Here is a 23,184-nt window from a genome sequence, read left to right as displayed (position 1 = left end):
CCTATCTGCTCTCCTTCCTATCTAGATTCCTGCTAATGAACCTGGGAAAGCAGTGGAAAATGGCCCAAGTATCTGGGCCCCTGCCACCCACAGGGGAGACCCAGCTGGAATTCCAGGCTCCTGGCTCCAGCTTGGCCCACTCACTCACAGTGGCCAAGGTCTCCCTTTGTCTCTCCTTCTCTCCAACTCTGCCTATCAAATGAGTCAATCTGTAAAAAAATTACTGGAAAAAAGTTTTTTGGTGTAGGTTTGTACAAAACCTTCTGATTTTTCAATAGTGCTATACCATGTTTATAAATTGTATGCAACAGCTCATAATCACTTGGATTTTATTATCCAGGTGTAATTGTTAATAATGTGTTCTCCAGCAAATGGTGGTAGCTTTGGAATGATTATGTTAAGCGCATCTAATGTAACTCAAAGCATGTATGAAACTGCTAGACCATATACAAGCAGACTCTAACAGGCTGAGCAAAACCATAAAACAACTAAAGGTCCAGAGATGGTGGCTGGGGACATTCCTATGTTGACTTGAAAATGCAGTCCAAATTTCTGTGGAACAGATCTATTCAGAGAATCTTCTGTCAAGTTTTTCTTGGTTTTGTATAGTAAATATATATTCTGAGACAAACTTCTCAAAGCAGAGCAAATAAGTCCACTGAGTGGCCTGGCTTTCCTTAGACTCAAAACTTGGTAATAATTTATCTATTATTTGGCTATTTACCAGTACCTCTGTGGTTGCTATGTATGGGACCAGTGTAACCTTTTCGTTACAACTCTTTATTTCTGGTAGATCCTTGAAGCAAAAGGGGTAACACCCAAGGTGAGCAGAGTGCTCATGAGCCATGGGTGCCATATATTCAAAGTAAAAAATCCTCCACGTTATCTTTAATAGTACTTCAAAGAGCTTGAATGATATACTTATCTAATGGTGTTCATCCCCTGAGAAGTTGGCTCAGGGGGACTGACCCTGGTGAGTTTACAGAATTCAAGGATTGGTTGTCAGCTGTGCAGATAGATTTATCAGAATACCAAGCAGAGATGTTTCTCATCAGAGAAGGCTTGGAGTAGCTCAAGTTCACAAGACTGACTATAAAATCTTGTATTTGAAAACACATCAAAATGAGAACAAGGCCCTGTGACCATGATTCTGAGCAAATGGGGCTGGATTAGATAACTGTTTAAAGGCATTCCTTGATTCATTAAACAAGGTTTTATTAAACATCTGGTATATTCAGGCTTATTCTAAATACCAAGAGTAGAGCAGTGAAGAAAATGATGTCTTTTTTTTCTCCTAGAGTTTGTAGCAGAAAAGGACAACTGACAACTTTTGTCCATGTAATTCACTCTTCTAGCCCTGGTACTTACAGAACTGTTGGGCACATATTGGGTATTTTCATGATGTTTGTTCACTGACCGTCTTAAAAGTTTTAAGACCTTTTCAGAGAGTGATGTGGGCTAAGAAAAAAGTGAAGCAGGCTACTGATGGGATGAAGTAAGTGTGGCAGAAGAGCAGGTAGCCAATCTAGACGGAATGCTGTGGTAGGTTACATTTTTGTTTGGCCAACACTTACCTATTCTTTCTTCTCCCATGGGAGAGAGAAACTTTTCCAGCCCAACGCTGCTGAGCCTGACGATGTGACACGCTGGGACTTCTATGGACTGTAATCCTCTGCCCTTTGACCTGGGGCTCAGCTAAGACTTGCCATGGGGATGTCAGCAGATAGGATACAAGCGCAAGCTTATGGTGTTGATGTGTCTGGGTTTTTTCTCTTGCACTTCTGCCACTGATCTGAGAGGAATATTCCTTGGGTGGCCCATCGCAGTGTCCTTCTGGGTTTTGGGAGTTCTGTTCAAATGGGTTAATTTCTTTGAGTAAATTCTAGGGTTTTGATGCTTGAACACGTGTGCTGTTTCTGCTAGCTTCTTAGCTATGGATGTGGCAATCTTCAATGGAAAACAGGGGGCCGAACAGATGCTACTTGGTGAGAGAAGTGAGAGGAAGGAGTTTTTGTGAACTATGAAAGCAGATACTATAACAAAGTAGACGTGAAATCTTTTTTTGCTGTTGTTAACAGGATTCTTTTTTTTTTTTTTTTTTTTTTGGACAGGCAGTTTGACAGTGAGAGAGAGAGAAAGGGTCTTCCTTCCGTTGGTTCATCCCCCATATTTTCGCTATGGCCAGCGTGCTGCGCCGATCCGAAGCCAAGGAGCCAGGTGCTTCCTCCTGGTCTCCCATGCGGGTGCAGGACCCAAGCACTTGGGCCATCCAATTCTTAAGTAACGTAACTAGCAAAACCGACTAAGAGCAAGAGAACACGTCTGTTTGATCCGGTGGCAAAACTCCACCCCAGACAAGATATTTTCATTTTCAACATGATGCATACGAATAGGAAAATGTGAACCACAGGGATGGAATAAATACTGAGGACAAAGGGAGAGTGTTGAATATATTATGGTCACACTAGATCCTGGATGAATAAGCACTCTAAACTATAAAGGAAAAACGAAGCTACAAAGTTTGCTGAAATGCCAAATGTCCCCGCAGATGAATAAAAAGCAGACATTAGAATTCTTGTAAAGTGGTAAGGAAGCTATGATTAATATGTTCTTAGTACAATTATTAATGACATACGTGCAAAAAAATGAAAAGTCATGGTGACAATGATAGGACTATTCCATTAATTGTTCTCAACGTACAATAAATGAATGCTTTGGGATTTATTATAAAATATTTTACTTCAAATTTAATGATCATAAAATCATTGATACTGGACAGGACCACCTGGAAAATACTTAGTTGGATGGCAGAGATCTAACTAGGACACTGGTAGAATGCTGTGACTGGCAGCCGGGCTTTGAACAAGTACAGCCTTCTCTAATAGCCCCAGAATACCAGAGACAGAGTGATGAGGGCCAGGGAAAACAGATGCAGGACACTCATGTCACACAGAAAGGACTGAAGTGTCTCCTTTTTAAGGCTTATAATATATGTGGCTCAGTTTGGCACACAGCACTTTGCTATCTAGTTTCTCAGCCTTTTCTCCAGTTCTACATTTATAATCAGCTGAAAAAATGTTAGAGTTCCTGGATCACAGATCTGATAGCAAGCAAATGGGGTAGAGGGTAAAAGAAACAGACTCCTTGCTAAGAGGGAGACGTAAATACAGAGAACAGAGACTTTGCCAAGGGCACAAGCAACAGTCAGGACTCACTCCAGGTGGACTCAGTAGAAATAAAGCGGACCATGCTCTGTTTTACTTGAGTTACCTCAGGGCTATCCATCGGTCTGTGAAAATTAGTGCTGTACCAATGTGTTTAAAATATCCATGGATTACCAGGAGGAGTGAAACTGTGGACACAAGGGCGAGTATAATCTCTAGAACTTATGAAACTCATGCACGTAAACACCTTTTTAAAACTATCCATTTTTACGACAAGTAGATGGAAAGAAAAACCTTACCTATCCCAAAATACTGCATATCTTTTGAACAGTGTCACATAACTTGGGCATTAACTATACAAAGTCTCAGATTACTTGAAAAAAAATGATATTGTGGAGGCCAAATGGCAAGCTTTAAGACATCTGATGAGCCTGGCAATTGCTGAAGCCCTGTTTTAGTAAGAATGAAACCCACCTAGTTTGACTTCAAAGGATTAGTTCTAGAATTAGCCAAGAGACTAAAACACTAGAAAAATATTTCTGTAGAACCATGGCAACTTGGAAGACATTCCCCAACTATGTAGTGGCCATCTGTACTGTTTGCTGATTTTTGATACCCTTCCTACGTGTGATGAATTTCCAGCCTTGTGAAGTATGACTTCCGTTAAGCACTGCCCAGCAAACTCGTTATCTCGCCTGCTCGGCTCCTAAGGCTCCCCTGACCACAGTCAAGTCATACAGGAGTTTGAGAAGTGAGAAATCAGACGTCTCTGTACGGCACTCATGTGGCTTGGGAGGATGGCAGGCAAGCATTCGAATGCCTGAGATGGACACGGCCAAACTCAACAATGGTTTCCCATGGAGCTTGATGGGACTACTGCAGCAAATGGGGGTGTTTATTTTTCAGTGTTGTGAAGTTTTTTTGTATTGTTCATGGAAGTGTGTCGTTGACCCTAATTTTTCAGTCCTCTGATAATTTGGTCATATACTGAATAGCTTTTCAATAAACTGTTGCTGCTTAACTAGCTGGAGGTAGCTCTGTTACTTAAAAGGATAACCCTGGTTGACAGATAGACTGGTTTCTGCAAGTAGCTGTGGGCAGTTTAACCTTGGAAAAAATCAGAAAGATCATTGGTGAGTTTTCTGTAAGGACTGAGGAATCTGGAAATCCAGAGGGTATTCGTGGGAGGGGTGGGAAGGAAGGTAAAACCTGGCAGCCTATAGCTTGGAATAGCAAAGCAACGAATTAGTGATGACAGCCACGTGAAACAAAGTGACTACTGAAGGGAAGGCTGGGAGACCCAGGGGCGACCCACAGGGACCTACATGAAGAACTCAAACACAAAATGAGTAGCTCCTAACTTCACAGCAAAACCTTCAGAAGAAAACAAAATGCTCACAATGGACAGTTCTGAACTCCCTTAGGCATCAGCACCAGCTATCATCCCCACTGTTGCTCCTTGCATGGTAAAATCCAGTATCTGTGAAAAGCAGGGCCTGTGTTCAGTAGCCAGGAGTGTCAGTGGGCTACTCAGCTTTCAGGGCAGAACTGCCAGGGCCCAGGTAGAAGCACTGAGCTGTAAGAGCAATGGTTTCTGGTATTGCTGAAAGCACTGAGTTGTGATTAGATTCTCTGAAACTATAGGTACTTAGTTTTGGGGACTTGATCAGATGATCTACATGGATAAAAATCGATTGGCATCTGAACAAGTGAAGCTTGATAACATGTTAAGATAGCCAGGCTGATGAGCAGAGGGATGACTTAAGCCACAGCAAGAAGGACCTGTGAGGGTATTCAAATGCTAATTCTGTGTCGGTTCACTACAAGTTTTTAAGTGAGGAGGATACCACGTGTCCTTGAAGCTGTTTCCTGCAATAACATCACAGATACAAACTATAAACCTTCACCCTTGGCCTTCGTCAGCTAAACTGGAGAAAGGGAAATGCTATGTCTTTTGAATGCTGGTGCCTAACAGCTCTGAACTATCACTAAAACTGGTGCTCCGGAGCAGCATGGCAGACTGCTGACCGGAAGTGATGCTTGTGGGCACTGAATGGTAAACAGAGTCTTGACCTGAGGCTGCCTTCTATCAGCCCAGCAGGTCCTGTCTCTAGCCACATGCTGCGCTTACTTCAGTTACTTCTTTACTCGTCTCCTAGTACTAAGCAGACAACTAATATGGCGAAGGCTTTTCTCTCTCTATCCCAATAGAGAGAACATGTATACCTGCTATGTCCATAGGACAGCTAGAACAGCAAACAGTTGTATGGCTATGGAAATCATGTGGCTTTGTACCATTACAGAGAAGTGTCTCTCAAAGACTATTAATATTTCACCATTGCACAACACACCTGCCCTGAGGACCTGTGTCTCTTGGACCTGGACAGCTTAAGTAGCACATGGTGAAGACCCCATGGAAAGCACACCTATGAGTCCCATAAGGTGGAAGGAACAAGACATGAAAACATAACAGCTTTAGCTCGGTTTTCTGGAGTCCTGGTGGCCTTGAAGACCCCCAGTTGCCTCTGCAGGGTTCAAGATGACTCACTGCACCCCTGTACTCCTGGCCCTTTGCAGAGCAGCACTGAGCGTCCTGCTATGTGCTGCTGGAGGCTGCATCTGACGGTGAGAGAACTCGGTTTAGCTGATCCTCCCAGCATTTCAACCTGGCATTCTCATTAGTACGCCATGCCAGGTGACTGTGCCTTATATGGGATGGGACTTGGGAAGGTCCCCATGGAGAACACTATGCCTTATGGTGGGAAGCTACACAAAACATTTGACATCCCCTCTGTGAGCTAAGAGTGAGTACATGCTTAACTTAATTGATGTTGCTGATGTTCAATGGTAAGTGCAGGAGAAAAATGCATTTTGAGGGTCAGGTTTAAGTATTTTTTTTTTTTTTTTTTTTTTTTGACAGGCAGAGTGGACAGTGAGAGAGAGAGACAGAGAGAAAGGTCTTCCTTTGCCGTTGGTTCACCCTCCAATGGCCGCCGCGGCCGGCGCGCTGCGGCCGGCGCACCGCGCTGATCCAATGGCAGGAGCCAGGAGCCAGGTGCTTTTCCTGGTCTCCCATGGGGTGCAGGGCCCAAGCACCTGGGCCATCCTCCACTGCACTCCCTGGCCACAGCAGAGGGCTGGCCTGGAAGAGGGGCAACCGGGACAGAATCCGGCGCCCCGACCGGGACTAGAACCCGGTGTGCCGGCGCCGCTAGGCGGAGGATTAGCCTACTGAGCCGCGGCGCCGGCCAGGTTTAAGTATTAACAATGGCCGTACGTTATCTTGGACAGCCAAGCAGTGTGTCACAATTTTGTGTTAAATTCTTAGGTTTTAGCACTTTTTGAAAAACCTTAATAGGTTGGGGGAGACAAGTTCTGTCCCTACCAGGTAAAATCCACAAAAAATAATTTTCCCAGCTGGCTTCATGTTCAGTATTCATGCAGGAAGGTGACTAAAATCCTACCAAGCCCATTTCTCCAAGGAGACTTGAGTACGACATACGCATTGTGAAGGGAGAAGCTCCAGGAGTGGCTGTGTCTTTGGCTTGCGTGGGAAGTGGAGGTAGTGAGATGGAGCTTGGTAGGACAGCAGAGACACAGGCAAGTTCTACGTTAAGGTTTTGGGCTTTGACTCTGGAAGGTGAGCCTTGAAGCCTGTTTCTTCTGTTTAAATGTCCACTTAGTAAAAAAACATCTTTTATCCTTAAGCAGTAACCCCTTTCGTAGTTTAAAGTTGAGAATTCAATCTGAATTTGAAGAGCATGCTAATTTTCAGACGGATCACCCAAATGCAGAGTGTTCATAGCACCTAACTTTAGGTGAACTTGCAGCTCTTGAAGAAAGGGATGTCATGACAGAAATGCATTCTTCAAGGGTAAACCGATGTGAATGATGGTATCAAAGTGAGGATCATGGAATCTCAGGGATGAATCGCAACTCAGCTCACCAACAGTGAACCAAAGGAATGACAGAATGGCCAGGAAAAGAGAAGAGACTGAGGATCAGTATCTGACAAGACAAAGAAGATAAGACGCTCGCTGGCCTGTGAATTCCAGAGACGGAAAAGAAGGCTGCTGAAATGATGGCCATGACTCTCCATGTGGTATCCTTTTTTTTTTTCATAATAAATGTAGGCTAGCAACTTCGTCAAAGGCTAAGTCAGACATGTGATACGCCCACAATCTAATGGACTTCACTCAGAAATAATGTGAGGATAATAAATGAGGTGTCTCTTCCTGTTACAGATGGAGGTCAGATGTTCAATCATTGGTCTTCATTTAACGAGTGGACACCAAGCTTCCAGAGCAAAGCAGGAGCACAGAGAGGTCACGTCAGTGCATGTGAATCAGCACCGGACGGGGCGTCAGGAAGGTTCTCCGTTTTCATATGAGAAGGAAAATACTGACTCTCTCAGAAAAGCATTTTTTCATGCTGTTTCCAAGACACTATTAGTTACAAACCAAATTATTTTTCCTTGCCTTTTTTTCAAAGGAAAGAAATATTGGATAAAGATACACATATGATGTAAAACCACCATACAGTAAAGAAATTGATCAAATGAAAGTACTATCGAGAACATTTTCGTAACAACATGTTTCTACTGAAAGATTCTGAAGAAGAATAATGTCAGGCGTTTTCATTTCAAAAGCATCCTGTGACAAACAGCTCTCTTCATTATTTGTATATTTGAAAAATAAATCTAAGGATGGAAGGTGATAGACTTTTACAACCATTCAGGGCAGATAGAGAGTAAGCCTACAGTCCTGTATATATAATTCCTACAATCCAGCTGTTACAAGTACACTTTTGAGGTGGTTATTACATTTCTATATGTTTCACAAGCAACTCTGGTAGAAATCGGTGCAAAGACTGGAATGTTGCTTAATCATGATATTGTTCTTACAAATGGCAATAATTTGTTTCATGTAGTAAAACAGAGTTAAGAACTATGAGCCACTGAAGAAAAATTTGAGCTCCACACTACTGAAGTAGAATTAAGTTTTTAAAACAAATATTCTCTATGCCAAGTTAACTTCAACATTTAACAAAATGGATGGTTTTCAAACAAATATGCTGGGATCATGACTCAGTTTTCTGAACTTGCTACATAACAAAAAACTTATTTGGAAGAATGACTTGTGTATTTGGATACACTTGAAAGAATTGAATTTTTTTTTCCATAAATTCCTAAAAGAAGCATAACCTTTAGCAGGTTTGGCATTAGATTGTATGTCTTCAGAAATGTGTGTTAATTCTAAAGATATACTTAGGACAGTTTTTATGAAAACTAGGGAGTGCCTAAAGGGTTTTGCTTCAGACATTTGTGTCACAAGGCTGGAGAGGACAGAAGATCTAGATCGTAGAAATAGCTTAGTTAGATCAGATCACACAACAACAAAAAATTTAATTACTGTCTACTTACCACTGGTCCTACATAAATAAGGTGACTTGTAATTTCATAGCCCAATTTATGTTGTACAGTATTATAAAAATCTTATTTCAAAACTTCAGTCTTTTATCATACCAGCTAATAAAGTCATGAAAATTAGGAAACCAACATGCCTACTCATTATCAAAATCAAAACCTTTAAAACCTAGAGGAGTAAAAGAATATTTAAGGTATCTAAACCAATAATAGTCCTTGTTAGGATCTTTAAAAGTTCACATTATTGGAAAAGCTACTTCAAAATGATTTATACACTGTATGTGATACATAATTTCACACACTGTTCCGGTTGAAGTAGGCATTTTGTAGGTGTTTTGTTCACATCTTTGTACTTTGCCTAGCAGAGCATTTGGGGCTTGAAACAGTATTAAACATAGGCCATGAAAAGAGAAAGGTCTACCCAAATCCTGATACGGGAAACACTAAGAATCCCTAGAGCACTATGGAAAATCATGTATAATTTAAGTTATTCTGGCATTCTTGAAGAATTACTGAGGTAGATCCTATAAGCTCCCTACGTGGTTTATAGTAAGAAGTGACTTAAAATCCTCACTGTTATTTTATTCATCTTGGGTTGTAATATATTAACACTGATTCTCAATTCCCATCAGTAAAACATGTACATTATTTTAGAGTTGTTTGAGGGTTAAGTTTAGGAGGGAACTCCAAATTGTTCAAGGAAAAATTAAACTGAAATATAAGTTTATGGGTGAGCATAGGGCACAGTGGCTATGCTGCTGCTTGGGTCACCCACATCTCATATGACAATGCCTAGATTTAAACTCTTGCTTGGCTCTCCATTCCAGCTTCCTGCTACTCTGCACCCTGGGAAGCAGCAGAGGGTGGTTCACATTTAGGTCTTTGCAACCCTCATGGGAGACTCAGATTGAGTTTCCTGGCTCCTGGTTTTGGTCTGCCAAAGCCACAGCTGTTGTGGGCATTTGGAGATTGACAAGTTGATGGGAGGTCTCTCCCTGTCTCTCTGTGTTTACAAGAAGTTTTAAAAATGTAAGTATATATTTTGGTGCAACCTTTTTTGAAATCCATGCATAGTATTTCCTTCTTAAAAATTTATTTACATAAACGGAACAGATTTCATGTGTTTCGCATACACAGCTTTAAGAACATAATGATACTTCCCATCCTACCCGTATCCCTCCCACTCTCCCTCCACCATTTTTTAGTGACATACTTTCAATTTACTCAATAATCGCAAACTTAACCCTCCACTAAATAAAGAATTCAACTAGTATTAAGTAGAAACACCACTGTTCCTCAGGAGTGTAGATAAGGGCTATAAATAATAATCAAATCTCAAAATGTTAATTTCATATATACACACAAACACAATTTTTTTTAGAGATTTTATTTATTTGAGAAGCAGAGTTACAGATAGTGAGAGGCAGAGACAGAGAGAAAGGTCTTCTTCCATTGGTTCACTCCCCAAATTGCTACAACGGTCAGAGCTGTCTGATCCGAGGCCAGGTGCTTCTTCCTGGTCTCCCATGCAGGTACAGGGGCCCAAGCACTTGAGCCATCTTCTGCTGCTTTTCCAGGCCACAGCAGAGCTGGTACAATAGTTTTTATACTCTAAATCATCCACCACAAATCAAGGAAAACATATTTGTCTTCTTGATTCTGATTTCATTAAGCCAAGCCTTATGGTCTCCAGTTGCATCCATTTTGTTGTGAATGACAGGATTTCATTCCCTTTTATGGCTGAGTAGTATTCGATCATGTGTATAGACAATGCCTTCTTCATGCAGTCATCAACTGATGGACATCTGTGTTGATGCCATATTTGAGCTGTTGTGAACTGAGATACTATAAACATTGGCATACAGATAACTCTTCCATATGCCCAGTATTTTCATAGTATGCATTTTCATGGACTTTAGGAAGACGTCTGTATACATAATAATTTTTGAAATAATTTACCAAAAGCTTTACCATGTAAGCCTATATCCCAGGAGTTTTTAATAAAGTACCCTCATATACAAAGTAGGCAATACAGTATTTTGGATAATCTTGGATAACTCAATGTTGATTGTTTTATATGTTTTGCTAGTACAGAATGTTTTACTTGAATGACGTAGATGCACATTTCGGTTAGGCATTTCCAGGTATTTCTTCAATGTTGATGTCATATACAATATAGTTTTCTGGGATCCCATACTGCTGAATTTTTCCCAAAAACAGCTTTCTTTGAGTTCAGAATTTTCTAACTCTTTTCCAAGGTTATCTTTTGTGGCTCACTCTGATGACTGATATCCATGGAAATACCAACTTCTTTTCCAAGTATGGATTCAAAACAAGGCAAAATTTTCTAAAGTCTTGGGAGAAAAGAATTGCGGTGGTGACCTATGGGCTCACCGTCTTCCTGACCGGTCCGTTTCTGTATAAGAGGACCTCACACGCTCCTGGATGTCTTGCTTGTTGGCATTGTAGTGGCTCTGGAAATTCCAGGCCTCACTACGGAGCTTTCACTTCGTGACTGGCCACATCAGAGACAGCACAATGAAATGCTAGTAGACGTGAAGTCAACACAGCAGTCGGTGTGATGTAGTGGAAAGAGAACTGGACTAAGAACAGGAAAAACCTCTTAGTTGTGCTATTTATTAGATGTCATGTCATCTCGGAAAAGGCTTAGCATTTCTGTCTGATTTTTCTGGTTTGTAAAATCAGAATATTAAAAAGGCATGTGATAAGAAGTAGTTGATATCTGCTAAATATTTATAAATTTGAGGTGCTAAACAAATGTCTTATTATGGATACTAGTATGTCAGCTCTCTTCCTGAGTTATTTTATTTTCTTATATCTTGAGTACAATGTTTAGTCTTTTAAAGGTACTCAATATTTCTTTATGGAATGACAAATGAAGCATTTATACTGGACCTTCTGAGCACCTAGTGGGAGATGTGTGTCTGCACTTTGGACTACTAAGTGTTTCAGAACAGTTGGAAAGCTTTGGCTGGAGACGCACAGTGAAGGTAACTGTGGACCCTTGATAAACAGCTCAGTGGCAGACTAAGGGCCTGTCCTGTGTCTACAACCACACACACACAAATAAACACAAACATGCATGGATACATAGGAATACACATACATGAATACACCCAAGCACACACAAGCGAACCATGTATACACACACAAGAAACTTACCACAAGTAACACAAATCAGACATACACATGAATACATATATACACATAAATCACATATACACCATGCATATATACACAAGTCACATACAAACACACATGCACATGTATACAAATCATATTCAAACACACAGCTATATGTGTACATATATGTATATGTATATACATTCAGGCACACACATAGACATATAAACCTTTTAACTGTTAAGTGTAGCTAAAGCGTTTGTCAACATAAGAATCTAAAAAAAGATTTCTCCATCCATACTGCTGCCAGTAATCTGAGCTTCTTGAACCAAGTATTGATTAGAATATCATGAACCAAGATATTCTAGAACAGAAAGCAAAAGCTTTACCAAGAATCTAGAATACATGTTTCTTTATAAAAATCTTCACATATAAACTGACTCATCTCTGTAAAAGAGCAAATGGTTTTGTCTCACATAGGCTATTGTCTATCCTCTTTTTACTGTATGGCCTGGTCTACAATTTTCAGTTGATGGGAAGCCAAACACCTACCTGATGACCAGCCTTCATTGCCTCCTGAAATTATGTATGGTTAGCCACTGTCTGCACAGTGCACTGAGCCTTTCGTAAAGTGCTGCCATGTGTTGTAGTATCATTGCTTCAAGTCAGTATTTCAGCCTCACATAGTTAGGTAATATAATCTTCTTTTCCCAAACAAAACCCGAAGCTCTTTAAAGACATGGTGCTCCTGGCCCTGCACAGCTGACGTGTCTGGCAGATACCACGTCTGGTGGCCTTTGAGCCAACAAAACGTAAATACGAATCCTTGGCATCCGTTGTCCTTCCTGGCTTGCACCCTGCAGCTTTCATCCCTCTTTTCCGACATACTCATGGACCTCCGTCCCTGTTCATTACTTGTCTGTCTTGCCCACTGAGCTGGAATTTTTGGTGTTAGCTCTAATTCCAGAGTCAGTTTGGCACACTCTAACTCTGGGACTTGGGGGTTAAGAGTATCTATGATTTTCATTAATAGACTCTCTTGCTTAAATAACATCCTTTGATGAGTGTCTGCGACCTAGGAAATGCTCTCCACATAGCCGCTTTCATCATCACTGTCATCATCTTTTCCACTTTTGTACCTCTGGATGGCTACTGTTTCCTCTAGATGTGGTCTCTGGTTTGCCTTCTTAATTAGTTCTCACCATAAAAAAACTTGAGCATCTCGACGTCCATGCTTTCAGTGACAGCACCCCCATCAGGTGTGCTAATTCTTGATTGCCATATCCTAGGACTCACGTTACCTTTAGTGTGAATCAAGCACTTAAGGGGAGTACATTCTAATAATAAGGGTAGCCACTGTAATAACTCAAGAAGTGAAGATGTAGATGAGCATTCTAAATAATTACATGAGAACAAAGATAAAGATTTCTTAGTTATTAAATGACCCCAAAGGAAGTCTTTATATTTGCTATAGTTTGGTATGGAACTTTGGTCATTTTTAACAAAACCTCTATCCCCAAACTAATGTAAACAGATTACATTAACTGCTGTAACAATCTTAAGTGTATAAATAGATATTTGAATTATAAACTGGAACATACGTTATATACTTTGTTGTAGATATAACAGGGTTTAATCTGTTCTGTGATGTCTGAGTAATGGCCCTTAATCTCACTGAACTGTATCTTGAAGGTCTTCTTGATTATCCCGCTACTGAGATGGCAATGACCCATGCATTTGCCTCAACAAAGAATGTGATAATTCAGATGTGATTAAATTCTGTTCAAGTTATTCCTATGCAGCTGAGTTGAGCAAAACCAAGAGGATCAACGATTGTGAAATATGAAAGGGGAGATAAAATTAATTTAGTTTTAAAGCATAGTTTATGAAATAAGTTTTCTGAGTTTAAAATGTAAAAACTGTACATAAGTGCTTAGATCATACTATAGAACCTTTCAAAATCTACTTATTTCATTGTTTATTAACCTCTCTTCTAAACCAAATTTTCCACTTACTTGTAAGAGAGAAGGCTAATTTGATGAGCTGGTGGAAACAGCATTGTGCAAAACGGTTTGTGGTGCTTATTCTTATTCATCCAAATACTTTTCTATTTGTTTTTGTGGCATCTGTGATAGGTGAAAATGTACAGATTCGAAGGTAATTTTTTGATGGCTTAAGTTAAAATACAGATTATGCCGAGTGCAGTAAGTTTCCTTTGTCATGTAAAAATGAGGCAGAGCTCCAAGCACAGGCAACAACGAATGGTGAGGAAGATTCAGTACTCATTTTCATATCCTGTGGTTAGGTTACAGCATTTTAAATTATGAGACCCAAATCATTTGGGCACATAAGTTTAGACTACAAGTGGTGAACTGGTCCTGTGCTATTTCTTGAATACTCAGTAGATTCTGCCCCAGGTTGAACAGAATCACGATTAATTTGCTGGATGAGAAAGGAGTACAAGGTTTGGGAATGGCAGAAAAGTGCCATTTTTGTTTCTGTAGTCATGCAGAAATAACGTATAAAATAGTTATGGTGCAACTGACTGATAGAGTTAAACACCCGTTAGGATATCAAGGAAAATGAGATTCAGAATCTGAACAGAATTTTAGACCTGTAAGAAACTTGGGCGATCAGCTGGCTGAACATGTGTATTAAGATGAGAACAGTGAGGCACAATTAGATATTACATAAGTTGTGCAGAAATCAGGTTTAATGCAAGTAATTGACCAGGAACTCAAGAAAAATCATTTTGATTAAATTTAGTCATTTGAGATGCAAACATCCAACAATGCTGTAGCAAAACTGGATTAAAAGAGCACCTTTGTTTATTTTTTAAATGCTTGATTTCTTTAAAAAATTTTTTTTCATCCTCTAGATGGGAAAAGCAGAGACAGAAATAGAAATCTCCCAGAGGGTGGTTGACTTGCCAACTGCTCTCCATAGACAGGGCTGGGCCAGGCCGAGGCCATGGGCCAAGGATTCAATATGGCTCCTTACTTGAGTGTCAGGGACCCAAGTACTCCGGCCATCACCTGCTGCTTCCTAGGGTGCTCATTAGCAAGAAGCTCAACCTGGAAGCACAGCTGGGACTTGGACCCCAGCACTCCAATGCGGGATGCAGGCATCACAAATGGCAGCCTAACCGCTGTGCTAAACGGCCACACCCACCCCAAAAGTGTCCTTTTATCATTAAGGAGTTCTGACAATGCCTTGACCACAAAACCTTTCAAGTGAAGATAATTGTTTCTCACTCCTCTGTAAAAATCCAAATTACAAGAATCCTCTAAAGTGAAGGTTATTTTCCTGGAGGTGATGTAGAAAACACAGGCCATAATTCTGGTTCTTAAGAGGAAAAAAAAATAATCCTTTATTACATTTGGATGGGATTTTATTTTTTAGGAATCACTGCTTGGCTGTGAGTGGTTGTTGCTTTCTGGATGTTATTCACTCTTCCTCCCTCATAGCTAGCTCGTGTGTAACAGTCTAAGTTTGTGGGATAGGCTGGGACTTGTCATTCCAATTCCAGGGCTATAGGTCATTACAAACCACAAATCCTCCCTATGGAGGTGTCAGGGATGTGGCCTTTGCTTTCACGTCTCACTTTTCTGCATTCTCTTTTACACAAAATAAAGTTTATGGCACTGATGAGTAGATCTAATGCAGTATAATGCCATATATGACGATTCATACCAAATGAGAAATCTTTTCCAGGATAGCACCCAAGGGATTTCAGCTGTCTAGTTACACCAGAGCATCACCAAAGAATAAAAAATGTCAAAGGGTTGAGAGAAAGAAATTTTCCCTACAAGACGATTTTGAAGATTCTAGAATGGGGGCTGGCAAACTTTTTTTCTGTGAACAACCAGATGTTAAATATTTAAATTATAATGGCCCAGTTCTGTCACCACTGTGCAGCTCTGCAGCTGCAGCATGAACCCAGCCAGGGGGAAACTACAGAAGTGAATGGGCATGGCTACATATGTCAATAAAACTTTATTTACAAAAGAAAGCAACAGGCTGTATTTTACCTCTGGGTTGTATTTTACAAGCCCTGATGTACTATTTATAGGAATTGGAGAGAGAGTTTGAAGTCAAAATTTTAATTTCAGTAATTAAATAGAATGGTCTTTCAATGCAAATCCCTGTATTTGCAAATGCCTAGCTGATACTCAAATGCATTTTTAAATCTCTTTGGGTTTCCTGTTTACCTTTTCTGCCATATTATACAAATCACAGTGAAGCCTAAACAGTGCTTTCGGATGCTATGGAACACTGAGGAGAGCTGAAACTGCAGGCTGAGACTTTTCAAGCCCACACTAAATTTGTGAAATCAGTTCAATAACACGGGTGGAGGGGTGCCCGGGAAGAAAGAGGTTACAGGGGAATTTTAACAAAGACTGTCAGAACACTTAGCAGATTTTTTTTTTTTAAATCCTGGAACTGAATCATTATTAATTCATCATTAATTTGACATTTTTCTCCGGTTGATCATTCATTAAAGAGGTCTCCTTTTTTGTGGATGAATTTCAGTTATGATCGTAACTTGGACTAACAGTACAGATATTATGTGAAAGAGTAAACAATGTAGGATACACTTTGAGAACAAATTAGGGACACTAAATTAGTACATGGACAGGGAGCACCACTGTCTTGTCTCGGAAGTGATAATAATGAACAGCATTATTTAAAAAAATTTACCGAGATATCTATTGCTTAGAAGCATAAGAACTGGTAAATGGATAGTACTAATTGAAAGTTAAAACTCCTGACTCAGTAGAATTCTAATTTTCATTGTAGTATAATTCAGACTATAGTCGTGTTGAGGACTGGGTAACTGATAAAAAAACTTAAGTGATTTCAGATACACAGAACAATATATGGTAATTTATGATTTCACTGCATTTTGTATTGTTGGATGATTTTCAAATTATTTGAAAATTTAAGTGTTCTGAATGTCTCACTATATTTCTCTGTCTTCTGATAGCAAAGGACTAAAGGCAGAGATGTAGGGGGAAAACACTTTAGATTTCACACTTGAGGGAATCTGTTGAGGGTATGAAGGTGTCAAGGAACCATACCGAAACAAAAGATTGTTGTGGACAAGAGATGCACAGGACAGCACCTAGCATTAGATGTCTTAGGCAGGAAGAAGATGACTTCACAGAGTGGAATGGAAGCCCTGGTGGACACAGGGTCTCTATGGTTTTTGAGGTGTTTTATGTTGAAAATTTCAAGCTGACTCTAGTTTAATTTAAAAAAAAAAAAAAGCTGGAGAGGGGAATGGAAACTTTTTGTCTTGGAAACGAATTCTTTACTGATGCAGAGAGAACTCCATCTTAAAAAGGACAGAGGAGAGATGAGTTGCTTAAAGTAGTCTTTTTGGAAAGTGGAAGATTATAAATGTTCTAAAAATTGTTGTTTCTGCTAAGCATTAGTTTATAAGCTCTGAGACATCATTCGTGAACATTTTCCAAGCCTCAAGATATTAATAAAAATTAACTTGAAACCCTGAGATATGAATTTGGAAAGAAGAACATATAAAATCTTAATTTTTATGAAGTTACATAAAACAGAGGTTTGGTAATTAGTTGGTGCTTTTCATTTCAGATATTTTATCCACTTTCCTTTTTATAGCTTTTCTTTCTGGAGAGATAGAAAGACTCAAATAGTAAAACAATACGTGCTATTAATAAAACTCCAAAACTTTGAGATGGAAGTCATAAATTTCCTACAAGTATTCTGATTTAATCAGTTTTAATCATCTGTGAATTGGTAACAGGAGTGGAATAAAATTTTACAGTTCACACTGTAAACTGTAGAGGAGAGAGAATGCCAAACACTAACATGAGAAGCATAATTTAATTACAAAAAATAATGCTACCAGAAGGTTCTGGGTTTTTAAAAAATAATGTGAAGATGGTAAAAATCACAGATTTTATAGAGTCTGTGGATCAGTGTTTTATTCGGGAACATGTACTTACCCATAATGGCTCCATAGGTAGGTATCAATTAGCTGTCATTTATGAAAAAGGAAGTAAGCATGTAGAAGTACAGCTCTGGTGCAGCCATGACCTACTGTCAGGATTCTATTGTTAAGGGACATCTGTACGTGCAGTAACTAGTTTATCTGATCAGTACAAACACATTCTAGCCCGTCAGCAGGATTTGCCAGAACACACAGCTGACGTGGCGGAGGTTCACTGCTGTTTCTCTTCGGGGGTTAAAGTGCCTTCCACATGGACCAGATGAAAAGGTGGTTCTTACTCTTACTCTTCAAGCATTTCTATGGTACCTACATTACTCGTGCTGGTAGAAACGTGATATGATTTAAAAACTGTTTTAGGAAAAGTCTTGCATGTCTATCACAGAAGTATTACTCTAAAATATGGGTCCGATTGGCTAAATGATACCTTGGTCAGGTTTAGAGCTCAAATAAGGTTTGGCCATGTGTCATTAAAGTGTGGAAATGACCTCAATGTCCACTGGCATGCAGTCGATAGAGAAAATGTGTTGTACTGCAAAGTGGCCTTCAGGACATATGCCAGGTGTAACAAGGCAGTCGGAACGACACACATTACACAATTCCACTGTCTGAGGCATCTGAGTCATCAAATTTATGGAATCAAAGAGTCAGGGGTTGGCCGCCAGGGATGGGGACGGAACCAGGAGTCACGCACTAGACAGCACACAAAGGCTGCAGCCAAGCTGAGCACCACAGGCTTCCCTCTGTGCTGAGAGGAGCTCTCCCGGTCAGTGGTCTTTCCCCAGTAAAGAAGATAGCCTCCCCCACTCCCCAAATAAAAAGGGACGTGGCCACAGAAGTCTGTCTTCACTGACTGCTGCCATCCGTGCAGGATGACCCTGAGAAGGCTCCAGCTTTCCTTGGCTGCAGGATCACTTCTGAACTGGAAACTTTAAGACAAGCTTTCCCCGGCAGAGAGGGTAACAGGCATTTTCTGTGAACCCATTGCTCCCTGGGAAGCCAACTGACTGTGTGGCTCAGGCTTGTGTCTTCACAGAGTTGGGCCTTCGGGAACACGTTAGGCTGAAAACACAGTAACTCCCCTGAGGCAAGATGTGCAGACTGAATCCCACGCAGAGGGCCTCTGTGGATGGCTGCGTGGCCTGGGAAGATGACTCGATGACTTAGCCTCGCTTTCTCTGACAAATGCTCCTGCGTTGAGACATGGTGGTGGTCTCTGGGGGTGGGGATTTGCTCCGAGTCTTTTTTTTTTTTTTTTTTTTTTTTTTTGACAGAGTGGACAGTGAGAGAGAGACAGAGAAAAAGGTCTTCCTTTGCCATTGGTTCACCCTCCAATGGCTGCCGCATTGCGGCCGGCGCACCACACTGATCCGATGGCAGGAGCCAGGTGTTTCTCCTGGTCTCCCATGGGGTGCAGGGCCCAAGCACTTGGGCCATCCTCTACTGCACTCCCTGGCCACAGCAGAGAGCTGGCCTGGAAGAGGGGCAACAGGGACAGAATCGGGCGCCCTGACCGGGACTCGAACCCGGTGTGCCGGCTCCGCGAGGCGGAGGATTAGCCTAGTGAGCCGCGGCGCCGGCTGCTCCAAGTCTTATAAAACCGGACTTCAAGGTGAGAGTACGGGACTGCTGCGGTATCACGACCAATGAGCAGCACACTTCTTGGCTACCAACTGTATGACAGTATCTTGTAACTTCAATTTACCTTGCCATTTCACCAGTTAATTAGACTTAGACATTGTGTGTCTAATTTCTTCATATGTTCTGTACTTACTTAGAGGACTTTTACATTATGTGACACATATGTTTATAATATGTATGTACACATACATAGTACATGAAAGTGTTTAATTACATAACACATATACTTCAGCTAATAAAACATACTAAATTTGTGAGAACTTTAAGTGCTGTTTATTACAGAGATTACATGAAACATTTTAAGTATGTTTTATCTTATGTATTACTGAAGATTAAAGACTGTGGATAAAACAGTGTTTGACCCAGTAGATTGAGCTACTGCTCAGACTCACATGTCATAAAAGCACACTGTACTGGAATGATGTGCCTTCTGCCAAGTTCCAATAGGTACTCTGATTTCCTTTTTTTTTTTTTTTTGACAGGCAGAGTGGACAGTGAGAGAGAGACAGAGAGAAAGGTCTTCCTTTTGCCGTTGGTTCACCCTCCAATGGCCGCCGCGGCCGGCGCACCGCGCTGATCCGATGGCAGGAGCCAGGAGCCAGGTGCTTTTCCTGGTCTCCCATGGGGTGCAGGGCCCAAGCACCTGGACCATCCTCCACGGCACTCCCTGGCCACAGCAGAGAGCTGGCCTGGAAGAGGGGCAACCGGGACAGAATCCGGCGCCCCAACCGGGACTAGAACCGGGTGTGCCGGCGCTGCTAGGCGGAGGATTAGCCTAGTGAGCCGCGGCGCCGGCCTGGTACTCTGATTTCTGATAGCCATATTCTGAGCTACGGCTGTGAAATGAAACCACGGCAGAGCAGCCTTCATCTAATGGTAACGTAGTCCACTGGAACCATAGCTGGGTTAAATGCAGCCAGGAAGCTTAAAGGTTACTTGCAAATTTGTTAAGAATAGTACAAGAAACTCAAAAACACAGGATGAAAAAAAAATCCCTAAAAATCTGAACTGCCTACCATCTTTGAGTCAAGGTTAAAGGGAAACGATATAGGCCATTTCTAAGAGTTTAGCAATAACTGTTGTTTTCTGTTGACAGATGGGATTTTGAGTTAGACATAGCGATTAGAACATACTGTTAAATAAGAGAATAACATCAGATGGAGATTCTTAAACCAAATTGACAATGGATATTTGTAGTACTTTTAAGTTTGCGAGTGTCTAAAAATTTCATGTTACCGTATGGAAGCCATGGGTGGGGTTTACGGAAGCACAAATTAGACCTCCCGAGGACCTACTCACCCTCTTCTGTTCTCTGACATACTCTATCAGTTCCTCTCTTGCTCTTCTCACTGCCTCTTCCACAGCCTTTTCACTTCGCTTCTGCTCCTCCATTATTGCTTCCTTAACAGTTTCCTGTTGGTGGGAAGGGGACAGCGAGTCAGGGAGTTAAGTACCGTGGCATTTTATACATGTCCGCTTTATATACACGGAAAATCCTGTGCACTGTGTCAGAGTGCACTCTGTTCACAGTGTACCTTTGAACAGGAATAAGCACTTAGAAAATCTTCTGGGATCTGTTAGAGGTTTCACAGTGCTCCTTTTCCTAAGCTGAGTGCAAGGGAAAAGGAATGGAATAAGCCGTGTACTGCTGGGAGCGCCTGACGGGCTCCAGTAGCTTCCTCACCGACCTCTCACTTGATGTTTACATGATTGATGGCCTTCCTGTACTTTGCACTGTCCACATAAGACTTCCAACTCATGTTTATTCTTCCAAGAACACCCGAATGCCATAGCTGTTTTATTCACGTTTAATTTTGCCATCATACAATAATCAAGTGTGCTCTGGGTGGGAAGATTTACAGCTAGCTTAGTCCTCTTGCCAGGTTCAGATGTTAAGAGCTGGACATCATGAAAAAGAGGTAAAAATACCACCCTGTGTGCTAATATTTGAAGGGAGAGCTCCAGGGAGGAAGCTGGTTCTCCCCATTTTACTGAAATAGTAACCGGGTATCTAGGAGATTCCAAACTCCAGATCAAGGGAAAGAAGGCTGAAATTCTGGAAAAAGGAAAAAAATCAGCACTCTGAAGAAGTAGTGTTTTCTGTAAGCAAAGTATTTAATGCAATGGAATAAATATCGAAAAACACAATTCTTTAACTTACTGATGTAAATACCAACTGCAGTCAGTTGCAAAATGCCTTGAAGTTTCTCAGAAAAAGAAAGCAGTTTTCAAAAAGTTTATGGAAAATCTACATGATGGAAAAACTATGTATGGATTTCTTAAAAAAAAAAAAGCACCCAAAGAAAGTTATCCTTTAATTCCATTTTCCCATGAATTTTCTCAAGTCACATTGCATTTCCTTCCAATTCTTGAGAGGTCTTTACTATGTGGTGTGTGTTTATTTTCATTTAGTTTTGCCCAACTTATTTCAGACACAAACCCTGAAAATAAAAAATAACATGGGAGCATAAGGCAGTATGCTTATAAATACAAACTTGGATGCAAAAGGGGATGGAACACAAACACATATTTTAACTGGCATTTTTTACTTAGAATGCATTTAGAATATTTTTAAGCCAATAGATGTTCTTTAACAATTTCCACTCCATTACAGGGATGCATAGATATTTAACAATGTTTGTTCCTGTGAATTTTATTTGAAAGAGTTACAGAAAAGCAGAGGCAGAGGTAGATAGAGAGGGAGAGAGGTCTTCCATCAACTGGTTCACTCCTCAAATGGCAGCAACAGCCAGAGCTGAGCCAATCTGAAGTCAAGAGCTACTCTTGGGTCTCCTATGCGGGTGCAGGGACCCAAGGATTTGGGATGTTGGCTACTGCTTTCCCTGGGCACAGCAGAGTGCTCGATCAGAAGTAGCCAGGTCTCGAACCAACACCCTTATGGAATGCCCGATGGCCCTTATATTTGTTGTTTTTTTTGACCTCCACAAAAACCTTTTATTTAAAGAGTATAAATTTCCTAAGTACAACTCTAAGAATATAGTGATTCTTTACACCATACCCTCCCTTGCACCTCTATACCCACCCCACCTCTTCCTCCCTCTCCCATTCCCAGTCTCATTCTCCATTAAGATTCATTTTCAATTAACTTTATACATAGAAGACCAACTCTATACTAAATAAAGATTTCAACAATTTGTATACACACACACTCAAACAAAATATAAAAACTGAGAACAAGTTGTACAGTTAATTCTCATAGTACACCTCATTAAGGACAGAGGTCCTACATGGGGAGTAAGTGCACAGTGACTCCTGTTGTTAATTTAACAATCAACACTCTTATTTATGATGTCAGTTACCACCAGAGGCTGCTGACATGAGCTGCCAAGGCTATGGAAGCCTTTTAAGTCCACAATCTCCAATCTCTTTGAGTATTTAGACAAGGTGATAAGCAAAGTGGAAGTTTTCTCCTCCTTTCAGAGAAAAGCACATCCTTCTTTGATGCCCTTTTGTTTCCACTGGGGTCTCATTCACAGAGATCCTTGATGTACAAAATTTTTGGAACAGTGTCTTGGCTTTCCATGCCTGAAATGGTCTCATATGCTTTTCAAACAGATCAGAATGCCTTAAGGGCTGATTCTGAGGTCAGAGTGCTATTTAGAGTGACTGTCATTCTATGAGTGTGCTGTGTAGACTGCTTCTCATGTTGAAACATTCTCTTTTTTAATTCCATTATTATTACCAGACACTTCATCTTATTAATATGATCCCTTAACACTTAATCAGGTCTATATGATCAATTTCACACTTAATATGATAACTTTAACACTTATAATGGCAGTTTTACCACCAAGCTCAATAAG

General features: G+C 40.7%; 1 protein-coding gene and 1 long non-coding RNA gene across 34 annotated transcripts in view; one reads left to right on the top strand and one right to left on the bottom strand.

The window, feature by feature from the left end:
* CCDC91 (coiled-coil domain containing 91) overlaps positions 1–23,184 on the bottom strand; it is a 348,878-nt gene that overhangs the window by 33,671 nt on the left and 292,023 nt on the right. For 31 of the 32 annotated variants that reach the window (XM_051850358.3, XM_070049592.2, XM_089304790.1 and 28 more), the window contains one exon: positions 20,660–20,773. In XM_051850358.3, the coding sequence (XP_051706318.1) occupies positions 20,660–20,773 (114 nt within the window). Of the gene's footprint in view, positions 1–9,960; positions 11,193–20,659; positions 20,774–23,184 lie in introns of those variants that run through there. The other variant, XM_089304775.1, reaches the window with a different exon arrangement.
* The window catches only part of LOC138843894 (uncharacterized), a 102,672-nt gene that overhangs the window by 61,880 nt on the left and 17,608 nt on the right, over positions 1–23,184 (top strand). The window lies entirely within an intron of this gene.

The sequence above is a fragment of the Oryctolagus cuniculus genome, chromosome 9, assembly GCF_051225735.1.
Source record: "Oryctolagus cuniculus isolate XC-2025 breed Fujian yellow rabbit chromosome 9, ASM5122573v1, whole genome shotgun sequence".
Taxonomy (NCBI): domain Eukaryota; kingdom Metazoa; phylum Chordata; class Mammalia; order Lagomorpha; family Leporidae; genus Oryctolagus; species Oryctolagus cuniculus.
This window is presented reverse-complemented; position numbering and strand designations above follow the sequence as displayed.